General features: G+C 36.9%; 2 protein-coding genes across 3 annotated transcripts; one reads left to right on the top strand and one right to left on the bottom strand.

Moving 5' to 3' along the window:
• Positions 1–6,986: 6,986 nt before the first annotated feature.
• LOC119993163 (probable GMP synthase [glutamine-hydrolyzing]) lies at positions 6,987–11,286 on the top strand. Its single transcript, XM_038840132.1, has 6 exons — positions 6,987–7,108; positions 7,311–8,325; positions 9,572–9,629; positions 9,726–9,809; positions 9,916–10,057; positions 10,673–11,286. Exons 2-6 carry the CDS (start codon positions 7,851–7,853, stop codon positions 11,042–11,044), a joined length of 1,131 nt encoding a protein of 376 aa, XP_038696060.1. The 5' UTR covers positions 6,987–7,108; positions 7,311–7,850; the 3' UTR covers positions 11,045–11,286.
• Positions 11,287–11,910: 624 nt separating this feature from the next.
• LOC119993162 (probable WRKY transcription factor 32) lies at positions 11,911–20,509 on the bottom strand. 2 transcript variants are annotated; one of them, XM_038840130.1, is made up of 5 exons: positions 20,114–20,509; positions 19,898–19,956; positions 15,705–16,390; positions 15,408–15,566; positions 11,911–12,609 (listed from the first exon to the last, which is right to left on the bottom strand). In XM_038840130.1, the coding sequence occupies exons 1-5, from the start codon at positions 20,355–20,357 to the stop codon at positions 12,252–12,254; spliced, it is 1,506 nt and encodes a 501-aa protein (XP_038696058.1). In that variant the 5' UTR covers positions 20,358–20,509; the 3' UTR covers positions 11,911–12,251. The 2 variants fall into 2 exon arrangements, with proteins under 2 accessions (XP_038696058.1, XP_038696059.1); XM_038840131.1 differs by having other exon boundaries at positions 19,907–19,956; positions 20,114–20,507.
• Between the last annotated feature and the right edge of the window lie 1,826 nt (positions 20,510–22,335).

Below are 22,335 nucleotides of genomic sequence, written 5' to 3'. Positions count from 1 at the left end.
ATAGTACACCATTAACAATTTTTCAAGTTACATCAATTTGAAGAATGTGAAACTTATTATCGTGAGATGTTTGTTGAAATTATTAAAAAATTAATGTTTGTTTGGCATGAATTTGTTGGCATGTGTAGGACCCACGTGAAGGAGAAGTAATGAAGCAAAATTCAATAAAGACGTGTTTGAATTTGTGGATTGAAAAGAATACGGGTTTGAGTTGTATTTGTTGTATATGTTTGGCAGTGTGTTTACATTGTGTTCAGTTACACCTCACCTCATAGCACTACAGTTTTTTGTGACACGCCAAACGCTTTTACAGTAAAACTCACCTCACAGCACCATAGCTTTTTATCTCACAACACCTCATCTCACCTCACTGCACTCCCAAACGCTTACAATATATATGTTGAATTGTCCCACGTAATCAAATTAAATCAATTATTTTATTTTAGATTAATGTACAATGTAAATATTAAGTGATTTTATGTTAATATTATTAGTCATCTAATATAACCGTAATTTAGATACGTCAAATGCACCTCACAGCACCGAACCACAGTTTTAAAAGTGATGCGCCAAACATCTTCTGGGTTCCAACTCACCTCGCAGCACCACAGTTTTATAACTCACAGAACCACACAGCACTTCACAGCAGTTGACAACACTCCCAAACAGGCTCGTTGTCTTCTTTGGTTGGGTACACATGACAACTTTGTTTCCTATATAATTAGAGATTGAGTTGTTTGTGTGGTGTGTTGAAGGGTCATCGCAGTGCTGAGTGTGCTAAGGGCATAGCCCTGTGGGCAGTGCAGCCGCAAGCTTGTTGTCGTGGGGTGGTAGTGCTGTTGTTGAGTACGACGCTGAGGTGGAGTTCTTGCATGAGTGGTGAAGTTTATGGTATAGAGAGAAATCAAAGGGCCATGTGCAGTGAGTATTGACAGAGAGCAAAGGGGGGAAACTTTATGGTGTATCTCTCGGGTTTAGCTTAGATTTCTTGATTAGAAATTCAAGATTTAGGGTGTTTGAGACATAGGTTAGATTGTGGCTTATGAAGAGATCATAGTCACTTACCATATTCGTCTAGATGGCCAACCCCATTTCATGGAGATGATACAAAGTCATATTTGAGAATTTCACGAGGCATTTGGTTAGTATTTTGAGGGGGGAATGAGATGAGTCGAGGGTGAGAATCACTCATTCCCTCGTTTAATTGAGTTTGGGAGGGTGAAATCTCAAACTCATCTCACCCTCATTCCCTCTTTATGGAGAATATTAGTCAAACTCATTAAAATGGTGAGATTGACTAATCTCCATAAGGAAGAATGAGTTTGATACTCAAAAAACTATTATACCCCTTATTAAGAATTAATCACAACCATTAAATTAATATATTCTTATTTTTATGTACAAAACATTGGGTAGTATGAAAACTGTACAATTAAAATCATACTCACTCTTCATTTCATACCAAAAATAATAATTCATCTCACACTCATCTAACACTCACCTCACACTCACACTCACACTCACACTCACACTCACACTCATTGGATTAACAACTAAATGTCCCGTTATTTCCTACCACGTGAAGAAAAATAAGGAGCTGATTATGTGGAGATTCATCAAGACGTCATGGGCACATATCAAAGTGCCGATTTCTATGGTTCAAAAGTCAAGGAATCTTAGCTGGTTATTTGGAACAAAATGGAAGATTTTTTTTCCTAGTCAGAAGAGATTTCATATGACGTTATTGAGCATCATTACCTCAAAGAAAGTTTCCGCATTTATCAAAAATGCTCTTTCCTATGATTTACAAGATATTTCCAAGTTGTTGGATCCGGTGTATCAAATAATTATTTTTCGTGCTTAAAAAAACAAACACATTAGCAATGTTCACACAATTAATATATGTATGAATCGAGAACAAGAACCAATAACGAAAAACAAATCAATTTGAGGTGTTTACCTTTGACCTTAAAGTGATTAATTGTCATGCTTCTGTGTTTACAATCCCAACAGTTTCACCTCTCAAGTCTCATTGGTAATACGTTAACATAAGCACATTGTTAATGTAACAGCGAGCCAAGGAAAGAGGAAACACTCTCTCTCATATGAACATTGAAATTGCCGAGCAAGGAGGAAGGAAGAGAAGCTGATTTTAAAGTTTATATGGAGGACCAAAGAAAGAAGTAGCAAAACTAAGAAAAGCTTTAGCGAGAATCACGGGTAACTTAGATCGAACTCATGTGCATGGTATCTTATTGAGGTTTCAAGTTCGAGTTTCTTCATCTCCTTCCCTCGTAATAAAAAAAAGTCTTAGCTCATTTCCCAGCCGAGATTGCCCCCTTTAATAAAAGAACTTCCACCAGCCAAAGCTCATGTATGGCTTTCTCCTAGAAAACCTTGAGCCCCAATTCATACTCCCAACAAACAGAATCATAAACTCACTCTTGAGTTCTAATTCTTCCAATGTGGGATTGGGTTTACTAACACCAATTTACACCATTTCATGTTAACATTTTTGGAATCAATTTCTCATTCACTCAATATTGATTTTTGTAATGCAAGTGTAATACGCTCTTCTACACTCGGAGATGTACGTATTCAACATTAATGGACCTGTTCGAAAGAACGTGCAGGTCCCAAACTTAATTGTAACTTAATTGTGCCCAAAATAGACCCATGACAAACCAATATTCAACACAATTTTGATGAGCTAAACATGGGATTAATTGGTGATTTAATTGGGAGCTAATTGTGGAGCAAATTAACCAAGATCAAGGAAGAGTACTATTGAGTGGTGCACCTATCACTCATGAAGACAAGTTGCTGCACAATTCATACACCCAACAAAAAAACAAGAAAAGAGCAAACTGACTTAGTTGCATTATTCAAAGAGTGCCAGTTATACACAATACTTGTGTATAGGGATTTGGGTGAGGGTCCGTACATATGACCGGTGCATCAAAAAAATTTACAAAAATTATAAGAAGACGGTTAAATACACCGTTTTTTTTTTCTTTGGTTGAATACAACACCATAAATTTTGTGTAATTTTTGAACAATGATACTCTTTTACAAAATGACTCAAAAACACATCATTTTAATAAAACGTTTGATGTTACTTTGAACACAGTTTCGTCTAGTTGTTGATTTGTTCTTCGATAAAACAGGATACGCCGATTCGTAAGGGGAAGTTGCTATACCAAAATTAATGGGTTTAGTGCATATAGGTCACTGAAAGATACCCTCATTTGCAATTAGGTCACCCAAAGAAAAAAAATTCAAATTGAGTCACTCAATGTTCTAATTTTAAGCAATTAAATCACTTCAGTCTAATTCCAACCAATTTCTTACCAGAATTTGCTGACAGGTCCGATAATGTCCCACGTGGAGCCAAATGTCAGTGAATTTTTGATTATGTGGATAATGAAGAGTCATTTTGAAAAAAAAAAAACTGAATAAACAACAAAAAAAATCAGATAAACATAAGAAGAGATAGATGAGAAGGTGTAATGGATAGAAAGAAGGAGAAAGTTGAAGGAATTGCTTTGTGCTGGAGTTCTTTTTGAAGTGCTTTGTGCTGTTAACAAGACGGAGAAAGTTGAAAGAATTGCTCATGAGGTTAGTCTGATATCTAATACTCGATGGGTAATCGGGTCACAACCGGGTCGGGCACCTCTGATGGTAGTTTCGACCGGCGGATGGATGGAAGTGCTTGTACTCAATGCGCTGAGTCCAACGGTACCTTCCGTAGCCAGAGGGGATCTCAGAATCTGCCGGATCGAATGTTAGAAATGGCGACCCACCGTTGATTTGTGACGCGATTTCTGCTACTATGGTGGACGGAATTGATAGAGGATGGTAAGGGGGAGTTTATGGTGGTATGCTGGTTCTTTTGAGACCAATGGTGGTCCGTTTTGTCCCCGGATGGTGTAGTCGCCATGGTTGGCCGTAAGAAAAAATACTGCGTGGGGAGAGAGAGGCGTAAGAAGAAGATCCAATTTTTATTTTTTTTTTCAAAATTTATTTTTTTTGCTAAATATGCCACATGTCTTTTTATTTTTTATTTTAAAATTCATATATTTTTTATATTACACACGTCATTTTTATTTTAAAATTTTGAAAAATTTGTGACATGTCAGCAAATTCCGGTAAGAAATTGGCCGGAATTAGACTGAAGTGACTTAATTGCTTAAAATTAGAACATTGAGTGACTCAATTTGAAATTTTTTTCTTTGAGTGATCTAATTGCAAACGGAGGTATCTTTCAGTGACCTATATGCACTAAACCCCAAAATTAATTAACCTTGCCAGAGATGAAAGTAATGATAGCCACATGAATCTCGTCGGAGACCCACCGGAGATGAAAGTGAGGTAGCCCGCTTCGTGAGAGAGATTTTAGGCTTTTTGGAACCCTTTATACTCTGTTTTAGCTGCACCATAAAATGTCCTATTTTTGCTTGTAAATATAACAGAAGTTAATTTCCTATCTTTCATCAGCGATGTGTTTTTTTTTTTTTCCGTCTTTAGGCCCACAAGCTTTTTTTTATTGGGCTTCATCTTCTGTCTTTAGGCCCAATGTTGAAACTTCCTTATAGTATTTGGGACTTCAGTTCCCATTACTCCATTAGTCCAAAACATGGTTGATTGGACTGGGCTGGTTGGCATATGCATCATTGGGCTTGATCTTTCTTCATTTGAGCCCCCTTGTATAATCTTCTTTATTGGGCTTGACACTCCATTAGGCCCATTGGTCCTAAACCGCATTGTTTCTGTTTTGTTGTGGAAAAGCAATGTTTATGAATTATCATGCTAGTAATAAGTTATGTTTATAAATTTCATTAGACCCAAAAACAAAAAAAAATTCTAGCAATTGGTGCACCAAACCTGAAAATGATATTGGATTGGAATAATAAGGACAAAATGATACTTTTAATTCCTCAATTATTGGTCGGGTTTCATTTTCGTCCCTTATCTTTTTTTTTCCTCCCTTTTTCATCCCAAACTATGGGAAAGTACCTCGTTTGTCCCTCGAATAAATCCGACGATGGAAAAATCCAACATCACATCATGTTGTTCGTCATATCAGATTTCTTCGGTGTGTCACATAGGTGTCATGCAAGTATTTTTTGTCCCCAATCTCACTTGAATGACGAAAATGATATTTTTCAATAGTTGATAGACGAAAATTGGAGGGGAAAAAAAGAAAGTTTAGGGACGAAAATGAAACTTATCCCATAATTAAGAGATGAAAAGCACATTTTTGCCGAATAATAAGAGTCGGTGTAGAAGCAAGTTGAAAGGATAATATTGTTTAGTCATATTCCATTTGACTTGCATAAATTTAATTTCAATTTGAACAGCTTGTGTTGTGTTGTGTTGTGTAATGTAAAGAGAGGAGACAAAGGTTTTGGTAGTAGAAAGGCTGATTGACAAGACAATAATAATAAAATATGATGGTTTACCTTGCAAAACTTAATACTTTTTTGTTCTTTTAAAAAATATTCAATTTCAAGTTTGAAACACAGTATCAAAAGATTATATATTATTATATTATACTCTTATACTCAGCTAAGCTTATTTTTTATTTTTTGCCAACCAATGTTATAGACATATATATATATATATATGTTTGTTAATTCATCTTAATCCGAGTTACATTTCAAACAAGGTCCCTTTCTCTAAATTTTAAAAAAAAAAAAAAAAAAAACCAACCTCTCAACTCTCATCTCCAAAAACAATAGGGAAGGGGGAGAGATCAAACTCTTCCCCTCCTCCTCACTTCTTCCTCCTCCTCTCATTAGATAGATATGATCATTTCTTAATCTAGAATTCTTCTTTTAATATTTTGTGTTGAATAAGGATTTTACAGGGTTTCTCTTCTCCGACTCTAGATCTCCTCCATACATTGTGAATTTTCGATCATCTGCGTTTCTAATGTACTCCAATGACATATATTTGCTTTATAGTTATGAAATTTCCAGATTTGAGAGAGGTTGACATCTCTTGTTGAATGAAAAGCAAAGATCTTTGATGTAGATCCAAGGTGTAAGCAATGTGTAGTTTTTCTTTTAATCTTTGTTACTCGGTGTAGATCGATGGAGTTCGACAATGTCCAGTGTAATACGGAATCGTTCGGGAGTGTCGGAAGATGGCCATTTTTAGTGTTTATGTTCTTCTTCTTCTTTTTTTTTTTCTTGTTTTTGGTTTAATCTATTTGGTTGTACTTCATTTTTACGGTGTCCCGAGTGTTTACGGACTCAATTACCTAATTTTATTGGGAATGAATACAATCAGGTCCATGACCTATTAAAAAAAATTCATCTTAATCCATTTGCCATAATCTCACATCTCTCCCACCCACTTCTTCTTAAACCCGTTGTCATGAGATTCCACATTTGTTAATATTCTTAGGTAGGTGCATATTAACCTCAATAATATTTTTTTTTTTAAATCTATTGTAGGTGAAATTGTCATTGTAGTGACTTGATCTCGGCTATTTCAAATGAAAGAATTCATCTCCGACCAACTCAACTATCATCATCAATTTTTGATAATAGCCTTTAATTTGATGTAAAACATTTCTTTGCAAAAATAATTCAAACAAAAGTGATTAATATTACGAATCCCTAAAATATGATCATTATTTTATTTCCAAAATCTATGTCATATGTGAAATAATTATTGATTATAACATATATGTGGGACCCACTAAACATCCAACATTTCAATTTTTTTTTCAATGAGGAGGAGGATTCAAACTCTTATCATTAGGGTGATATATAATATCCTTATTACTCTAATTAGTGACTCGGGTAAAATAGGGTTATATTTTAAACGCATTATTCATTGAAAAAAATTCATTTATCAACGTCACTAATTAGGTGTCGAGGCACAAGAAAATAACATCCAATTTCAACCGGGCATAGCCAGTCAAGACCTTTTAGGAACAGGTTCTCCCAGTCACTCTCACCAAACTAAACAAATTCATTTCCCTCACTCTCTCATTCGCTCTTACTTCGTTTCTCTTTCTTTGCACTATTTCTAGAGAGAGAAACTAACTTCCATAGATCGACAATTCTGTCAATGAGTCTCCGATCAGCTCCCGCAGGTATGCAGAACACACACTTTTCCAGCACTTTTTTCTCGAGAAAATGATTTTAAAACACACGGGAAGAATAAGAATTGCAAGCGAATGAGTGGTGTGCCAGCTTTTCTTTTTATGCGGAGTCACTGAAAGAACATAGTTTAAAAGAAACCCACATTTTCTTTTAGAGGATTTACAGTGTTTTCTCTCGGTTTTTGCAATGCAGGACGGAATCTCTGAGCTCCGAGGCTGATTTTGAATACACTGTATACCCCCTTTTGCGTGTGTGTATGTACCTATAAGATTCTAGCTTTGGTCACAAGGGTACTTCATTTCTACTCTACATTATACTTCGAAGATTCACAGTAATTGTAGGTGTTTGGGTCTTTGAGCTGGAATGAATAAGTGAGGGTTTTGGTGGGTTTTCTGTGGTGGATTTGACTGAAACGTAGGACTAGTACTAAGTTTCAATTTTATGGTGTTTGGGTGGAGCCAAGATCTGTGTTTGGTGCTCCAATGGACTTGTTGATGATTGATGTTCACTTCAAGTGGATAACTTTGGTTGATTTTAAGGTCTATGTGTTGATTTGAACTCCATTATCGGTTAAGATGGGTGTATCAGTGGATTCTGATATGGGATTTTACAGGACCTTGAGAATTAGTTAGAAAACCTTCATATTGGTAAGCTTCGAAACTTTGGGTTGCTTCAGAGGCCGACATAGCCTTTCTCTCTTCAAAATCTTTGTTGAAAAAGAGGCGTTTTAGGATGTCCGGAGCACCAAGGGTTAGGTCCATGAATGTTGCCAATTCAGAGACCAGGTTTGTCCTTGGACCTGCAGGGAACAAGGCTGGGTCATTGAAAGACCGAAAACCTGCCTCAAAACCAATAAAGGCCCAAAAATCACCCGAGGATGTTATGGTGGCTGAAGAGAAGAAAGCACTTGCATATACTACCATCACAACGGCTTCATCTCCTAAAGCGCATTCAGTTCTTCGGCGCCATGAACAATTATTGCATTCAAATTTATCACTCAATGCTTCATGTTCTTCTGATGCCTCTACAGATTCCTTCCCCAGTCGTGCATCTATTGGCAGGTTAACACGGTCATTTAGTACAGGAAGTAGGAGGAAGCAGAATGTTTCAAAGCCAAGAAGTGTTGCTTCAGATGGCTGTTTAGAATCTTCTTTGATTGATGGCTCGTCGAGCAAGAAGAGGTGTGCTTGGGTGACACCAAATACTGGTAGATTCTTCTCTCTGATCTGGTCTAAAAGTTATGGTTGTGCAAAATACTTGCTAGAATGATTTGATCCTGTTAAATCGTATTTGGCTATACCATTTGCATGCTAGTTATCAGCTAAATTTCTTCGCTTTTTTTGAGTTAGTGTTGTTAACGACCCGCAATTAATGATTACTACAGTGTTTTTGTCCTGACTCCTGAGTACATGTAAATGTTGAATGGTCTCAACTATTCCGGTATGGATGTAAGTGTGTCTATTTGTATATTTAGGAATAGCGGTGTTTTTTGTGTAATAAAGGATTGCGATGTCAGATTATATTTCTTGCTGGAAGATATGAAATTGATTATTGATAGAGTTCAGTGGGCAGTGCATGGGGTTAATTCAAGTTGTTTGATGGCTTTTTTTTTGGGCTTAGACTGCAATTAGATTTGATTTTTTGTTTCCAAATTTGGCTTGATTATATATTAAATCTGGAATACATCTCATCGGTTCTCAAATTTCCAACAAAGCAACCCAAAAGTTAGATGGGTCGAGTTAGTTTTTGCCTAATTTGGTTGCAAAATCTCATACTTTTTTAAACATCAACTCTAAAAGAACACAAAACATCATTCAATTTCTTTAATTATATAATTTATGAACATGAGTGTATATTCTAGTAGTTTACTAAGGTTTTTAGTTGAGTAGGTAGTATTTTAACGTTTAACCATGGTAAGAAGTTCCTGTGACTTACTTCTACTCATTCTTGAGTATCCATACATGATCTATTTATGGGAACAATATGTTATGTGTTTGTGTTTTGCTTTCAACAGTAACCATGGTATGTGATAGAACAGCATAAGTTGACAATAGCTTGGAGCTTCTCTGAATGCTGACGTTTAGTTTCCAAATGAATGAGTTGTATCTCATGGCTGAACTTTTCAATTTCGTCAGAAACTATGTTGTCTACTTCATTTCTATCTATTTTGCACCATCACCCTGGACTCATGTATTGATACTCACCATCTAGCTGTTTTCTTTTATACGGCGATATTAGTCTCAACATAAAAGAAAAATATTATCAGTTTTGTGTTTTGGCCTATAAATTGAGTGATTGTTTAAAAGCATCAGGTTTTTTGAATGTAGAGCTTGCATATCATGTTGGCATCATTAGGTGTACTGTACTTACCGAAGCCTATTGATTTTTGATTTTGCCTAGTTGCTTAAGTGTATCTATATCATCTGCTAAACCATCTTCATATGTTGAATCAGAGCCGTGTTATGCTGCTTTCCACGATGAAGAGTGGGGCGTTCCAGTACATGATGACAAGTACGATTCAGAACATTGTTGCTTCCTTATTTTCTTGTTTGAAAGGATTGCTCCTTTTAACAACTTTCTTTGTTTGATATTGTTACCTTTATGCAGGAAATTGTTTGAGCTTCTTGTCCTTTCAGGTGCTTTGGCAGAACTTACATGGCCTGCCATTCTCAGCAAAAGACACATATTTTGGTATTATTGACATGAAACTTCCACCTTGCCTTTGTCTATTGATGGCTTCATCTTCTAATTAATTAAGTATTCAATTTCGAGATTATTGATTAGCTTTCTTATGCAGGGAAGTTTTTCTAGATTTTGATCCCATTGCTGTCTCCAAATTGAATGAGAAGAAGCTAATGGCACCAGGAAGCACCGCGAGCTCCCTTTTATCAGAACTTAAACTGCGTGCTATCATTGAGAATGCACGCCACATATCTAAGGTAGGTTCTTGGTCTCTTTGACGCAGTTTTACCATAATAAATTACCGTTACTTCTATGCAGTTTAATTTTAGGGCACTGCACGTATTTTGTGCTCGGAAAATCATTTATTAGTTGAACATATAAGATGCAAAAGGCGAGACATACGGTATAGTAGTTAAATAAATCTATAGCAAGATGTTAGCACTTTCCAATTCGACAAGTGTTATTTGTTTATGCATCAATTTCCTGATGCTGATTCCTGATCAGATCAAGTCTTGGTATTAAGGTGGACCATTTCCTTTGTTTTCTCTGATCTGGCAAGCGTTTAAATGACATATAATGTGTGCTTTGCATCATAAGACCAGTAAGGTTAGGTGAAAAGTGGTTGAGTGGCCCTGGTTGCTTCTGCAAATTATATCACTTGTGTGGTACAAATCATAACACTAGCATTCATACAGCTTGGCTTTTAGAGATTTTAATCTTATTCTCAAGAGAAACTCATGCTTATTGTTTATTGCTTAATAACTCCCAATTTTTTATTCGTCAACTTGATGAGCCACTGCATGGTCTTTAATGCACTCATCACATGCTATGACTTGCAAGAAGCTAAGTTTTTACTGGTTTGTTGATGTCAGGTGATAGAAGAGTTTGGGTCATTTGACAAATATATATGGAGTTTTGTCAACTACAAGCCTATAGTTAGCAAATTCCGGTACCCTCGCCAGGTTCCGGTGAAAACTCCAAAAGCAGATGTAATAAGCAAAGACCTGGTGAGAAGGGGATTCCGCAGTGTAGGCCCCACTGTTGTCTACTCATTTATGCAGGTAGCTGGTATAACAAACGATCATCTCATCGATTGCTTCAGATTCCACGACTGCATAAATGAGGCAGAAGGGAAGGGAGAAAATGGCATCAACGTTGCAGCAGACACAGAGAGAAGACCAGACGGAGCGATGGAATCTGAATTGTCCATAGCTATCGACAAATTGAGTTTCTCATCAGAGTGATAAACTTGGGTATCTTTGGTGGCACATTGGCCGATTCACAGCTACGCTTCCCGGGTGGTAATGAAAGTGATTTTGTGTTAAAACCTCACGATTCCTTGTGCATTATGGATTTCTAGATTGTAGATTCAGAAGTTAATGTCAATAGACTGATGAACATGCTTAATACTAATGTAATATTTTCTGTACAGTTGCAAGGGTTGGTTGGGATTATTTCACTAAACAAAGATCCGATCTTTGATTGATTAGTGTCTCTCAGGAGTCAGAAACTGTATGTTGGGTGGGACTGCTTGATGCCCCATGATTGCCTTAAAATGTGGTTGACAGATCGATCTAGGTTGCTGCTTTAAATGGCTGAAACCATACTGTTGTGTCCCCTTGTTACAGCGCCAGATCCCAGACTCCCAATTATAATAGATGTTTGACGTTGGACTGAAATTACTGGTGTTGTAGGGTAATGCTGTCTCGTGATTCAATTAAAGTCTCTTTGACTTGCAGGCATTCTCTTCTGACACTTTTGAGGGGAAAAAAACAGTTCATGAATTTCCTTCCAGATCACATCGCTTGAGTTCCCAAAAAGAGCAAAGACAAGAAAACCAAAGAAGAAAAGGCCATGTCAATGTGAAATAGAAGAAAATGAAAATGTATTGCGAGAACCAGAGAAATGAAAATATGGGTGGTTTTCCTTTATCTTTAGCAGACATGGGATGGGATTCAATCACCCACCTCAATTACACAGGAAACTGTATCCTTTCAAAACCCGAGTCGCTTAAGTTATGCAAAGCTACATCAGGAAATCATCTATTCCAGAATAAACATATTTTCAGAAAGCTCATCACTTAAAAGCCTACAGAATTGCACACTAGATAGAATATAACTTATCAAAGAAAACCTATTTTCATACATAACTTGCCTATCAAACTTACGAATCAGCGTTTCGGACTGATATGATCATATGGCAGATACAGAACTGGTTACAAACAAGTCGTGGAAGATGTGGCGCCAACCGATTTTATTTTGTTCAAACTAGAATTAGGACATTCTATCCAGTCAAGGTGTACAACACCAAATATACAACTGTTTACCGATACACTAAAGCGAGATGAAAATAAAAAAATAACTTAAAAGGGAGTAAAGGAAATTGTCAAACCTCACAACATCCACTTATATGGAGACCATCATCCATACACTCGAGAAAACAAAGGAGTTCTCAACAAGGCTTGATTTCAAATCCAATGCTCAAAAGAGTTCGAGCTGATTCCATTGCCTTCTCGCCTCCAAGGTCCAATGCTTCGCCAGTTAATTCACCTTCAGTGCCTACAGACCACTGGGTTGAAGTTCTTTGGTTTTGGAAGGAGTCACTTTTCTTCGACTGTGCATTGTTCATAGCAGCAGGAGAAACAGCAGCAACAAGAGGAGCACTTGGCGGGCCATGCCGCTTCTTTGGTACGGGCATGTCATGGTCATGTACTCCTTTATATGTAATAATAACAGCATTTGTGTTATCTACAGCGGTTTCAATGTGCTTACGGACAGGACATCCAGCAGAAGTGCATCTGTAGTAGTTCCTGTAAATCCATTCAGGCACTGAGTTGGAACAAATAAAGCTTAAGCACTGCTCCACTGTTTCCTATGTAGTTACTTCCTCAATCCAATGACAGGCAAGAGTCGAAAGATAATACAAATTCCAAAAGGAACAGTTCTCTATAATGCATTCAAAAAATGCTAGGATAGGAAATTTTCCAATAATTTCCCCAAAAACAAAACTAGATATTAATCATTATCTGAACCACATCCAATATGCCATAAAGCAATGTATGAATAGGTATCCTTCCGGGAGCAACCCTGAGTATAAGGAGCCAAATAATGGGTGCTAAGTCAGCTCTATGTACAAACATTGATGTAGTGTGCTAAACAGTCATCATTTTGACCATCCAATAACAAGCAAGGTCAATAATTGACAAAAAATCAACATGGATTTATGTGCTGGTCCTACACGCAAATAAATAATAAAATTAAGTTGAGGCAACATAATAGACCAAGAAAATTACTTTGACAATGTAATTTGGTTCTATATGAGATAAGGGGAGGTTACTAAAAATTTTGAAATTCCTTTCCAGAATAAATCTTTTGCAATATTTGTTATCCTCTCGGTAATCAGAACAGCGGAATTTGGAAAAGCCTCTACAATAAGCCACATGGAATCATGACCGAGGCCCAACCATTGGTTAAGAAAGTGCAACATTCCACAGAATTTCTATCCAGCGAAAAAAATGATGCAAAGCCTTCGATATTAGAGTTTTGACGTGAATTATCACTGATGACTAAACTTGAACGAAAACAAAAAAGAAAAAGGAGGGAATCGTGCGAGGAGATCCAGTCACCCTTGAAAAATCAGAAACATATAGGCTGAGGGAAGCAATGAGAGAAGAATTGTAGACCCCACCATAGTCCTCAGGTATGGCCAAAAGAAGAAAACTCCCAAGTCCATCTCTCAAAAGGTGACTTCACATCTTAGTTGATTCATCTTCAGGCCACGAGAAGATACATTGGTGCTTGATCAAAGATCATGCACCATCAGATGCCCCAAGTGATAAAAATTTGAGTAAGAATTGTGTATTCATGCTGTCCCATCAAGGTTTTCATTCACTATATCATCTCAGATGGGGGTTGATAAGCAGAATCCCAGGAATCCAACATGCATATGATTTATAATGATCAGCGGAACTGCGGAAGAGACAGTTATCTACTTTTTGAGATGTCAAGACAATTGTGGCAAATAAGTCACTGCATCTTGTATGAGATAAATGTGCCTTAAGTCTTGGTTTCCTGGTTAGGACCACCTTCTGGAGTCCTTACTGTCACATAACGACAGGAGTATTATCTCTGGAGGTTCCATGATATAAAGGTTCAACACCGCCCACCACCGTCTTCCACATTTCATCCCTTAATTTCACCTATTCATGGCCTCTAATGCACCAAGAGGATAACCTACAAGGCTACAAGATATACAACTTTGTTCTACTGTGTGGATGAAAAAGTTTTTCTCATGACAACGTTTCAGCAGTGTCAGGAATATTAGACCCTAAGAAATTGCGCTACAGATGACAATGTTCTGGACACATATCTTGGTGTTAATTGAATGTCAAAAAAACACGATGCTCAGTTTCTGATCTAGCAAAAAATGTTAAAACTTACCTCTCTCACATCACCATCTACAATAAAAAAACACTAAAGACCCACTTACCAAATCACTTGAGTTCGATCTTGGCAACCTTACCAAATCCTAACCACTCAAAGAAAGACTAGTCAAGCTATGGGAACTGTCATCATCATAATGCCAGAAAGGTAATCAACTAAGTCAGCATGATAACATGTGGACAAACAAAAGCCCTTGATCTTGCAAAGTAGTAAACTTTCAGTAAATGTCTTATTCAAAGAAGTTTGAAATATCAGCAATTTTACTGTCACATCGTTTACATGATCGGATTTATTTCATGCTCGTAAAATACAAATCATATAAAAGAGTGGAGCCCTGAACATCTGGAAGCCATTTCAGCCCTTCCAGAGGCAACTCTCTTTCATATGATTTACAAATTGGACCATCAATTGAGGCCCATTTACACATATATATATTATAGACAAGTTAAGTAGCTATTGCTAACGCATTACACTAAACCAGATTTGAGCCTCCAATGCAGGAACCGTCATGGGTAATCATGCGCTGAATATAAACTATGGTGCAAAACACAAATAAGTTTTATGGCTGAGAGGATGCTATGATATTTTAGGGGGAAAAGAAAAATAAACTTGAAGTCAAAGTTTTTACTAAGAAAATGGAACTTAAAACTCGTAAAGCATTTAAAAATGTGCACGAGATCATGATAACAAACAATTATTATTTATACCCAGAAAAAATTCATAATGAAAACTAATATAAAAATAAAGGCGCAAGTCGTCATTCGGTCAATGAAATCTAAATAAAGAAAATATAAAAGTAAAAAATCAGTAAATCTGGATACCATTACATTTAACAGCATAAAAACAAATTAATAAAAAAAATGATAATGTAAACAAAGCAATTACAAATCCAATGAAGTTATCATCACGAAAAATTAATTAGAAAGTATTATCCTAGGTGTTCACATTAGAAATTATTTGAAACATGGAACCATCAATTATCAACATCGAAAAAGGTAATCATCAATTATTAGAGGAATAAACATCAATTCACAGTTATGATAAAACTACAAACAAATCATGTTCAAGTTCAATAACACTGACAGCTCAATGTTAGAAACTTGAGTAATCAACTTGGATAAATTCATAAACCTATCAATAAGACTATCAAGAAATAGGCATGCACCTGGGATGAGGATTTCCTTTCACCATTTTCTGTCCGTACTTGCGCCATCTGTATCCATCACCTGAGATACCAACATCACCTGATGCATGCACAACGAGCTTTGTTTTTTTCCCAGGTTTTAGCAGAGAATCCGAACACACCAAATTGTCTTTCTTCAATCTGGCCATAAAAAAGGGGGGAAAAAAAGCATAACAAATCATCCCCAACAGTGCTTTTCACAATGATTTTATGAAAAACCAGAAGCAACACCAAAAAGGACACAGAATGTGAAGAAAGTAATTTCATAAAAAACTCTACCTCCGTTTTGGTACTGGCTCATTAACCTGCTCCTCCTTCACTTGACTTTCACCATTACCCTTGGAGCCACTTGAGGTCTGTCGTTTTCTTTCAGGCATGGTACTTGATTGCTCTGTAGGTTGTCTCAAAGAAGTGGATGCATCTGAGGCAGTAGGCATTCCAATAGGACGCTCTGTGACATCATTTGCCAAAGTCGGGGTAGGTGATACTGCAAGCCTGTTTTCTCTGGTGCTGTTACTCTTCTTTGGAGGATCATGAGCATGCATTCCTTTATTAACAATCTCTATAACATGACCTGAGTGATCAGAGCATTGAATCTTCTTCGCGCTGCAGTCAGAATGAGTACACTTGTAATAGCTTCGAGAGCCTTTGGGACTCTTAACTTGTTTTTGACCATATTTTCGCCAGTTGTAACCATCCGAAACCAAAGTTTTAACAACTGGATCTACAGATAGAGCTTTAACGTCCGAAGACTTCAGTTTAATTGCTTCGGGTGTGCAAAAGCTATCAACCTTGGGCATTGTTGGACTTTGAGCAGAAGATATGCATTGCGTAACAGAAGTTGGCGACAGTTCTGACAAGGGAGCGGGACAAGCAGATGACTCGAGCTGACTTTGAATTTGGGGTTCAGAACATTGAGCCGTAACAGTTCTCAAAGCTTCCTGGTGGGTCCCTTTAACTTGCTCCTATGAAGATTAAACAAATTAACACATGACGAAAGCAAAGATAATGTTATTTATTTTCTACAGGGCTAACATTTCATCCAACATAGAACTACCATGAAACTTTGGAAGCACTAAATGTACTCATACATGAACAGCAGGATACAACAACACTTTCTTTTACATATCTCTTTCTCGCCTTCATATTCAATTCTCCATTTTATGTAACGATTTTACACTGACCTAATTTGACGTGCAAGCTCCCAAGTGGTTAATCATGTGAATAAAGAAATTTTAAGGGAAGGGCACCAACATAACTTTTGCAGGTGTCATTAGGGCAAAATTGTGAGGCTTTGTAGGCTAAGAAGTGTACAATTCCTTGCCCAAGTTTGGGCCATGACACCACCTCATTCCAGCACTCCTATTTACCCCCATCTGACCATCTCTCTTCCAACAAAGGTCAAGTAGGCCACATTCACTTTACAGACTCCACCCTTGCATGACATGGTTACTTACTCATTATTATAAGCATAATGTGTCTGTTGAGAAGAAAAATTAGGAATCCCATGCTCTCAAGTCTCAAATGTAACTGTAACTGTGTTAATCCCGATTGTAATTAACTCCTTTTCAACAGCAGAGAAAGGAATTTGCTAATGATGTCACCAAGGGCGTGTCTCCCACAAACATACAAAAATATCAGAATGTCATTCACAAGTAATAGAACCTAGAAGGCAAGAATAGCCAATAGATACTGATGTAGGAAAAGTACTTACTAATGAATGATACCCATGAACAGTAAATTATGTTAATGGATTTTGTAAGATTAGGCAATCAGGGTTTAGAAGAAACAAACCTAAGCATCACACTTGGGTTCCTCGGCATCACACCTCGGACATGGTTGCATTACACAGGCCATGAAAAGGCACTGAAAGTACTCATCTTGTTATTCATCATTTAATAAAAATGTTACATCTGATTTATATACGCTTATAGGAATAATCCTAATTGGTTTCGATGACTAGGCTATCACTACTAGAGCCAGAATTAACCCAATAACATAATATACTAAAGCAAGACCGAAGTACTAAATAACCCAATATAAAATAAGATCACTGGATTGAAACTAAATTATGCAAGCTCCCAAATAACCGATGAGCCCACATTGCATAAGTTTTTGAATTTACCCCTTCGTGAGATCTTTATTGTATGCATCATAGATTCTCTATTTGTCTTCTATATCATTCATAGGTGCCGCTAACCCCGTACAAATGCTAGAAAACCATCTAGTCTTCAAAATATCAAATAGCGAGTTTCCTTCTCCTCAAAGATTCTTTTGTTCCTCTCATTCCACACAGTCAAAAAACATGGTCACGGGAATCTCCCTGACTAGCCTATTTCCCCTTATTGCTCCTGAGCAATAACTCCAAGTTTTGGGCTCTCCCTCCAGTGTTTACAACATCCAAAATTTATTCCCATTAAATTGATGGTTGCATTCTCAAGATGGTTGCCAAGTTAAAATGGAGGAGGTGCCGCACTACTTTTTCACACGTTTTGCACAAGAATCATTTGTTAGGTAGTTTGATACCTCTATTTTGAAGGCTGTTTAGAGTTAAAACCCTTTCCCAAGTTGTTTCCCAAGCCAGCAAAGCATGCCTTGCGTCGACCTTGCATTCCCAAGCTTGCCTCCAAGGGACGCTCTTTCCAAATCATACGGCTTTCAAGATTGGTACAAGGTTTGGATACAGATGGCCCAAAGAAGGAATCAAAGAGAATCAAATCACAAATCATGGCCTCTCTATTGAAGATCACATTCAAAATAGTCTCACTATTGGAAATAAGCATGTTATCAATCACCTTGGCAATCTGTCTCTTGCCAAGTTGTCCAAGGCTGGAAAGAGTTCTTTAGCGAGGAAGTGCCACACCAAATGTCATTCCAAAAATCAACTCCTATTCCCCCTATCCAACAAAAAAGGTTTGAGAAACCCACTCTTCCATCCATTTATAATCTTCTTCCATAACACCATCCCATAGCAATCAGAATAATGCTTGGTGATCCACACATTGTTGGGTCAAGCCCGTACTTTGAAACAATAGTCTTATAGTCTTCCTCCCAAACTGATTTTCTTCCTTAGTAAACCTCTATAACCATTTATCTAAGAGTGCTTCATTGAAACACCAGATAAATTTAATTCCAAAACCTCCCAAGTTCTTGGGTTGTTTTACAGTCTCCCATTTAATTAGGTGAAGCTTGTGCACTTCTCCCAAACTTTCCAATAAAAATCTTTTTTGAATATCTTCCAAGCATTTTGGCTATTGAGGAAGTGATAGGGAACAACGCTACAAAATACACTGGGAGATTGGAAAATGATTTTAATAGAACCACTTCCAAGATACACTAAAATAAACCACACATCAAGTGTGACATAATGACTTCATACTATTGCATTTCAAATTGCCATGCAACTAAAGTTCAAAACTGATTCCCAATTGGAAATTCACAGTACTTTATTCTTGTATGTGTCTTGGGCATTAAGACTAAAACATGAGTCAGTTTGGGGTGGTGGTTCTAGATGGAAAGGTAAATTCCCCATGATGGACTCTACCTTGAGGACTCTTAGACAAAATGTACTTTTCTGGGGTCTTATTAAAGATGTTGGTTAAAAAAGAAAGCTTCTTCAGGATCTATTTGGCTTTCAGAGTTCCATTTTGATAGTAAAACATAGTCCATGAATTAAATAAATATTTGGAGGTATTATTCTTACATGTTAAGAAACAACTTTACTATCCACATAAGCACAGTCGCACAGACAACCCACAGCAACTCGAAACATACTAAAACTCTAAATCCCTACTCAACAATCATTACACGAAAAACAAACTGTTTTCACTCGATTTCTCAAAATGGATTCTGTAATTATGACAAATACTAGAACAAATCATTATTTCTCGACAAGCTCAAAATATATCTTCCTTCACCAGAAATAGAAAGAAAATGAACTTGATCTTGATCCTTATGTATTGAAAAAGAGACTACACAGTTTCTTCACAAACTTCCTTTTAATATCCACAAATGGCTTGTTCTTCGTATGAGTACCCGGCTCTCCAATAGATTGACCCACAATAATACCTACAGCTTCTCCTAATTCAACCAGGTCTGCATGAGTAGGACTTCGGTCATAACATAAGCGACAGATCCAAGACATACTCCTACAAGTAAAAGGGGTTCGAAGGGATATGAATTGCGTTTGAAAGGTTATGAATCAATCGACAAGCCAAACCCCAATATCTTGATTTCTAAGGACAATGCATCAGGAACCCATATAGATATCATCTGCTAATACTCGACCAATCAGATAAATTAATACTATAACAACTTTCCTTAACTCAAATTATCGAAAGATAAAACAAGCAAACACAAAACACTGATAAAATCATGCAAGCAGGCCCAAATGATCACTAGAGCACTCAAAATACTATGCAAGAATGAGCATATAAATGGCAGAAATGAAAAACAAAACGGAGCAAAGTCACGTCACTAACCTTCAATTCGGCTTCCTCATGGAATTCTGGAGCAGAATTCACCCGCAAACCTGCCGATCATTCACAGAAATCACCACATATCGATCATCTCCACCAAAAAAGAATATAAAAAAAAATGCCCCCGAAAAAACACAAGACTGTTTTCCGAAAAATTATTGCAAAAAGAAAACGCAAGCAAAAATAATAAAAAAATATCCGCACACTGACCGTTCTCCGGGAAAGAAGAAACCGGGGAAGGCGATTCTAAGTTTTCCGATTGAGGCTCTCTCACCTCCGCTTCAGTACTCGGCAGCTCAACGAATTGCTGCGACTCACCGAGTTGACTCTTCTCCTCTTCTTCTTCTTCCTCATCATCCTCCACGTGGAATTCCTCCAATTCCTCAAGCGGTTCCTCATCACGTCGTACTTGACTTTCTACTTGCGGAGCTTCAAAGCTCGAGCTCTCAGCCATGGCAGATTCCGTCGCGCAAGGGGAGAGAGACGGAGAGTAAAGTTTCGATTTTTCAACAGTCTAGTAATAATGTTGTGCTGTCCGAAACTGAAACCCGAATTTTGAGGACCCGAAACCTTACATACGGGATGGATTGCAAGTCGGATTTTATGCGTATCGGGATTGGATGTAGTCAGTGCGCTTGTCGAGGGTATATGTGCCTTTGACTAGAATTGACTCAGGTGGTTTCTTGTAACGGCTGCCGTTGATTTCTCCGTGGCATCTGTTGCGGGGATCACCGTTCGCTTTGTTGACTTTGACGGATTCTTTAACGGTGCCGTGGGCTTTTTTGCACATGAGGGCTTTGACTCGGACATAGCATAGTATCCACTACTATAGAATAAACACAATTGTATTAAAATCTTTATGGAATATTAGTATTTTATTTTTGTGTATGAATATAAATATATAATCTCTACTAGCTAGTCTTTCATGTTCCGTAGCCTATACCCCAAGGGATAACAATAGGGTTGCTGATAGTGTAGTTCGATTGGGCCGTTTATCTGAGATTCTAGGATTTCTGTTAGGTGACGTCCCTGCCTCCGTTATGCACTTTGGTTAAAATATTCCGATTTTTCCCTAAAAACAATAATATATATATATGTGTGTGTGTGTGTGATCATGGGAGACATAGATTATATTTATTTAAGGGCATTAAATAATATATTGGAGCATTGAACATTCGCACATTATATTCTATGATTGACTGTCCAAATTGCATGCAATTCCTTTTAAAAATGGAACACGAATAGCTTTTTCTTGGTATTGAGAATTTTCTCTTTAACCAAAAGTAATAAGTAAAAAGTGAGAGAGATTTACCTGAGTGGAGATACTCTTTTTATATGTTCATGATATAATCACTCCTTTGTTATTGTGACCACCCTTTTGAGATCATGGGAGCTAAAGATACATTTACGGTAGGATGATTTATCAATTTATCCACCAAGATTTCTTTGATGATCGAGGAGATTGATCGAGATGACACCAGATTAAACCTAGGTGATCTCAGCACAATTCTCTGTAGGTCAAACATGTGTCAATGTTTTATTGGCAGAATATTTTGATATTATCATACTGAAATGGCCCCTAATGTCTAGGATTACAATTGAATTGAGCTCTTATCGAGTCGTTCAAGTTTTAATTAGCTTGAATAGATAGACGAGTCTAATATAGCCAGTTTCGAACTTTGTTTTTCCATAATCATGTTGGATATTATTTCAATAAATAAAAATAAATGATTTATAATTGTTTTATTTAAATTCAAATTGATAGTTGTTGTTGGGATAGGGGGGCTTGCAATCTATTTTGCCTACAATGCATGAAATCTTTTTAATCTAAGCCATTCAATTCATCAAATGCATATAAACCACACGATTATATCTTTATCACTCTCTCTCCTCTGTTAAAGACTCTTTATTCTTCTATTCTTTGACCAAAACCTTTTAATCTAAGCCATTCAATTCATCAAATGCATATAAAACACACGATTATATCTTTACCACTCTCTCTCCTCTGTTAAAGACTCTTTATTCTTCTATTCTTTGACCAAAACCAAAACACAAAGAAAAAAAATTAATGACTATGAACTCTGTCTCTTCTTCTCCTTTATGTTCTTGTTTATTGAGAAATTTCTTTTCCATTCTATTTGTCTCTGAAATCATATATTGATATAAATAGTATTTGAGACAAAGATTCCCACGTTTTTGACAGAGAAATAGAATGAAAAATTAACAAGAGACAGAAAAATGAATGTTCTTCCATTTCGAATACCAATTAAAATCATATTTCATTTGCAATTTGCAACCAAAAGCAAATTTTCCATTTCGACGGAAATGGAAGGCCAGTTAGCCTCGCAATTTTTACTTTATCCACCCCGCCTCTCTCCTCCTCCACAGTGTCCCCTGTTCCCGACTATACCACCACCACAACAAACACAACA

Source organism: Tripterygium wilfordii, chromosome 23 (assembly GCF_013401445.1).
Source record: "Tripterygium wilfordii isolate XIE 37 chromosome 23, ASM1340144v1, whole genome shotgun sequence".
Classification (NCBI taxonomy): domain Eukaryota; kingdom Viridiplantae; phylum Streptophyta; class Magnoliopsida; order Celastrales; family Celastraceae; genus Tripterygium; species Tripterygium wilfordii.
The sequence above is the reverse complement of the archived record's forward strand: the minus strand, read 5'-3'. Positions and strand labels throughout refer to the sequence as shown.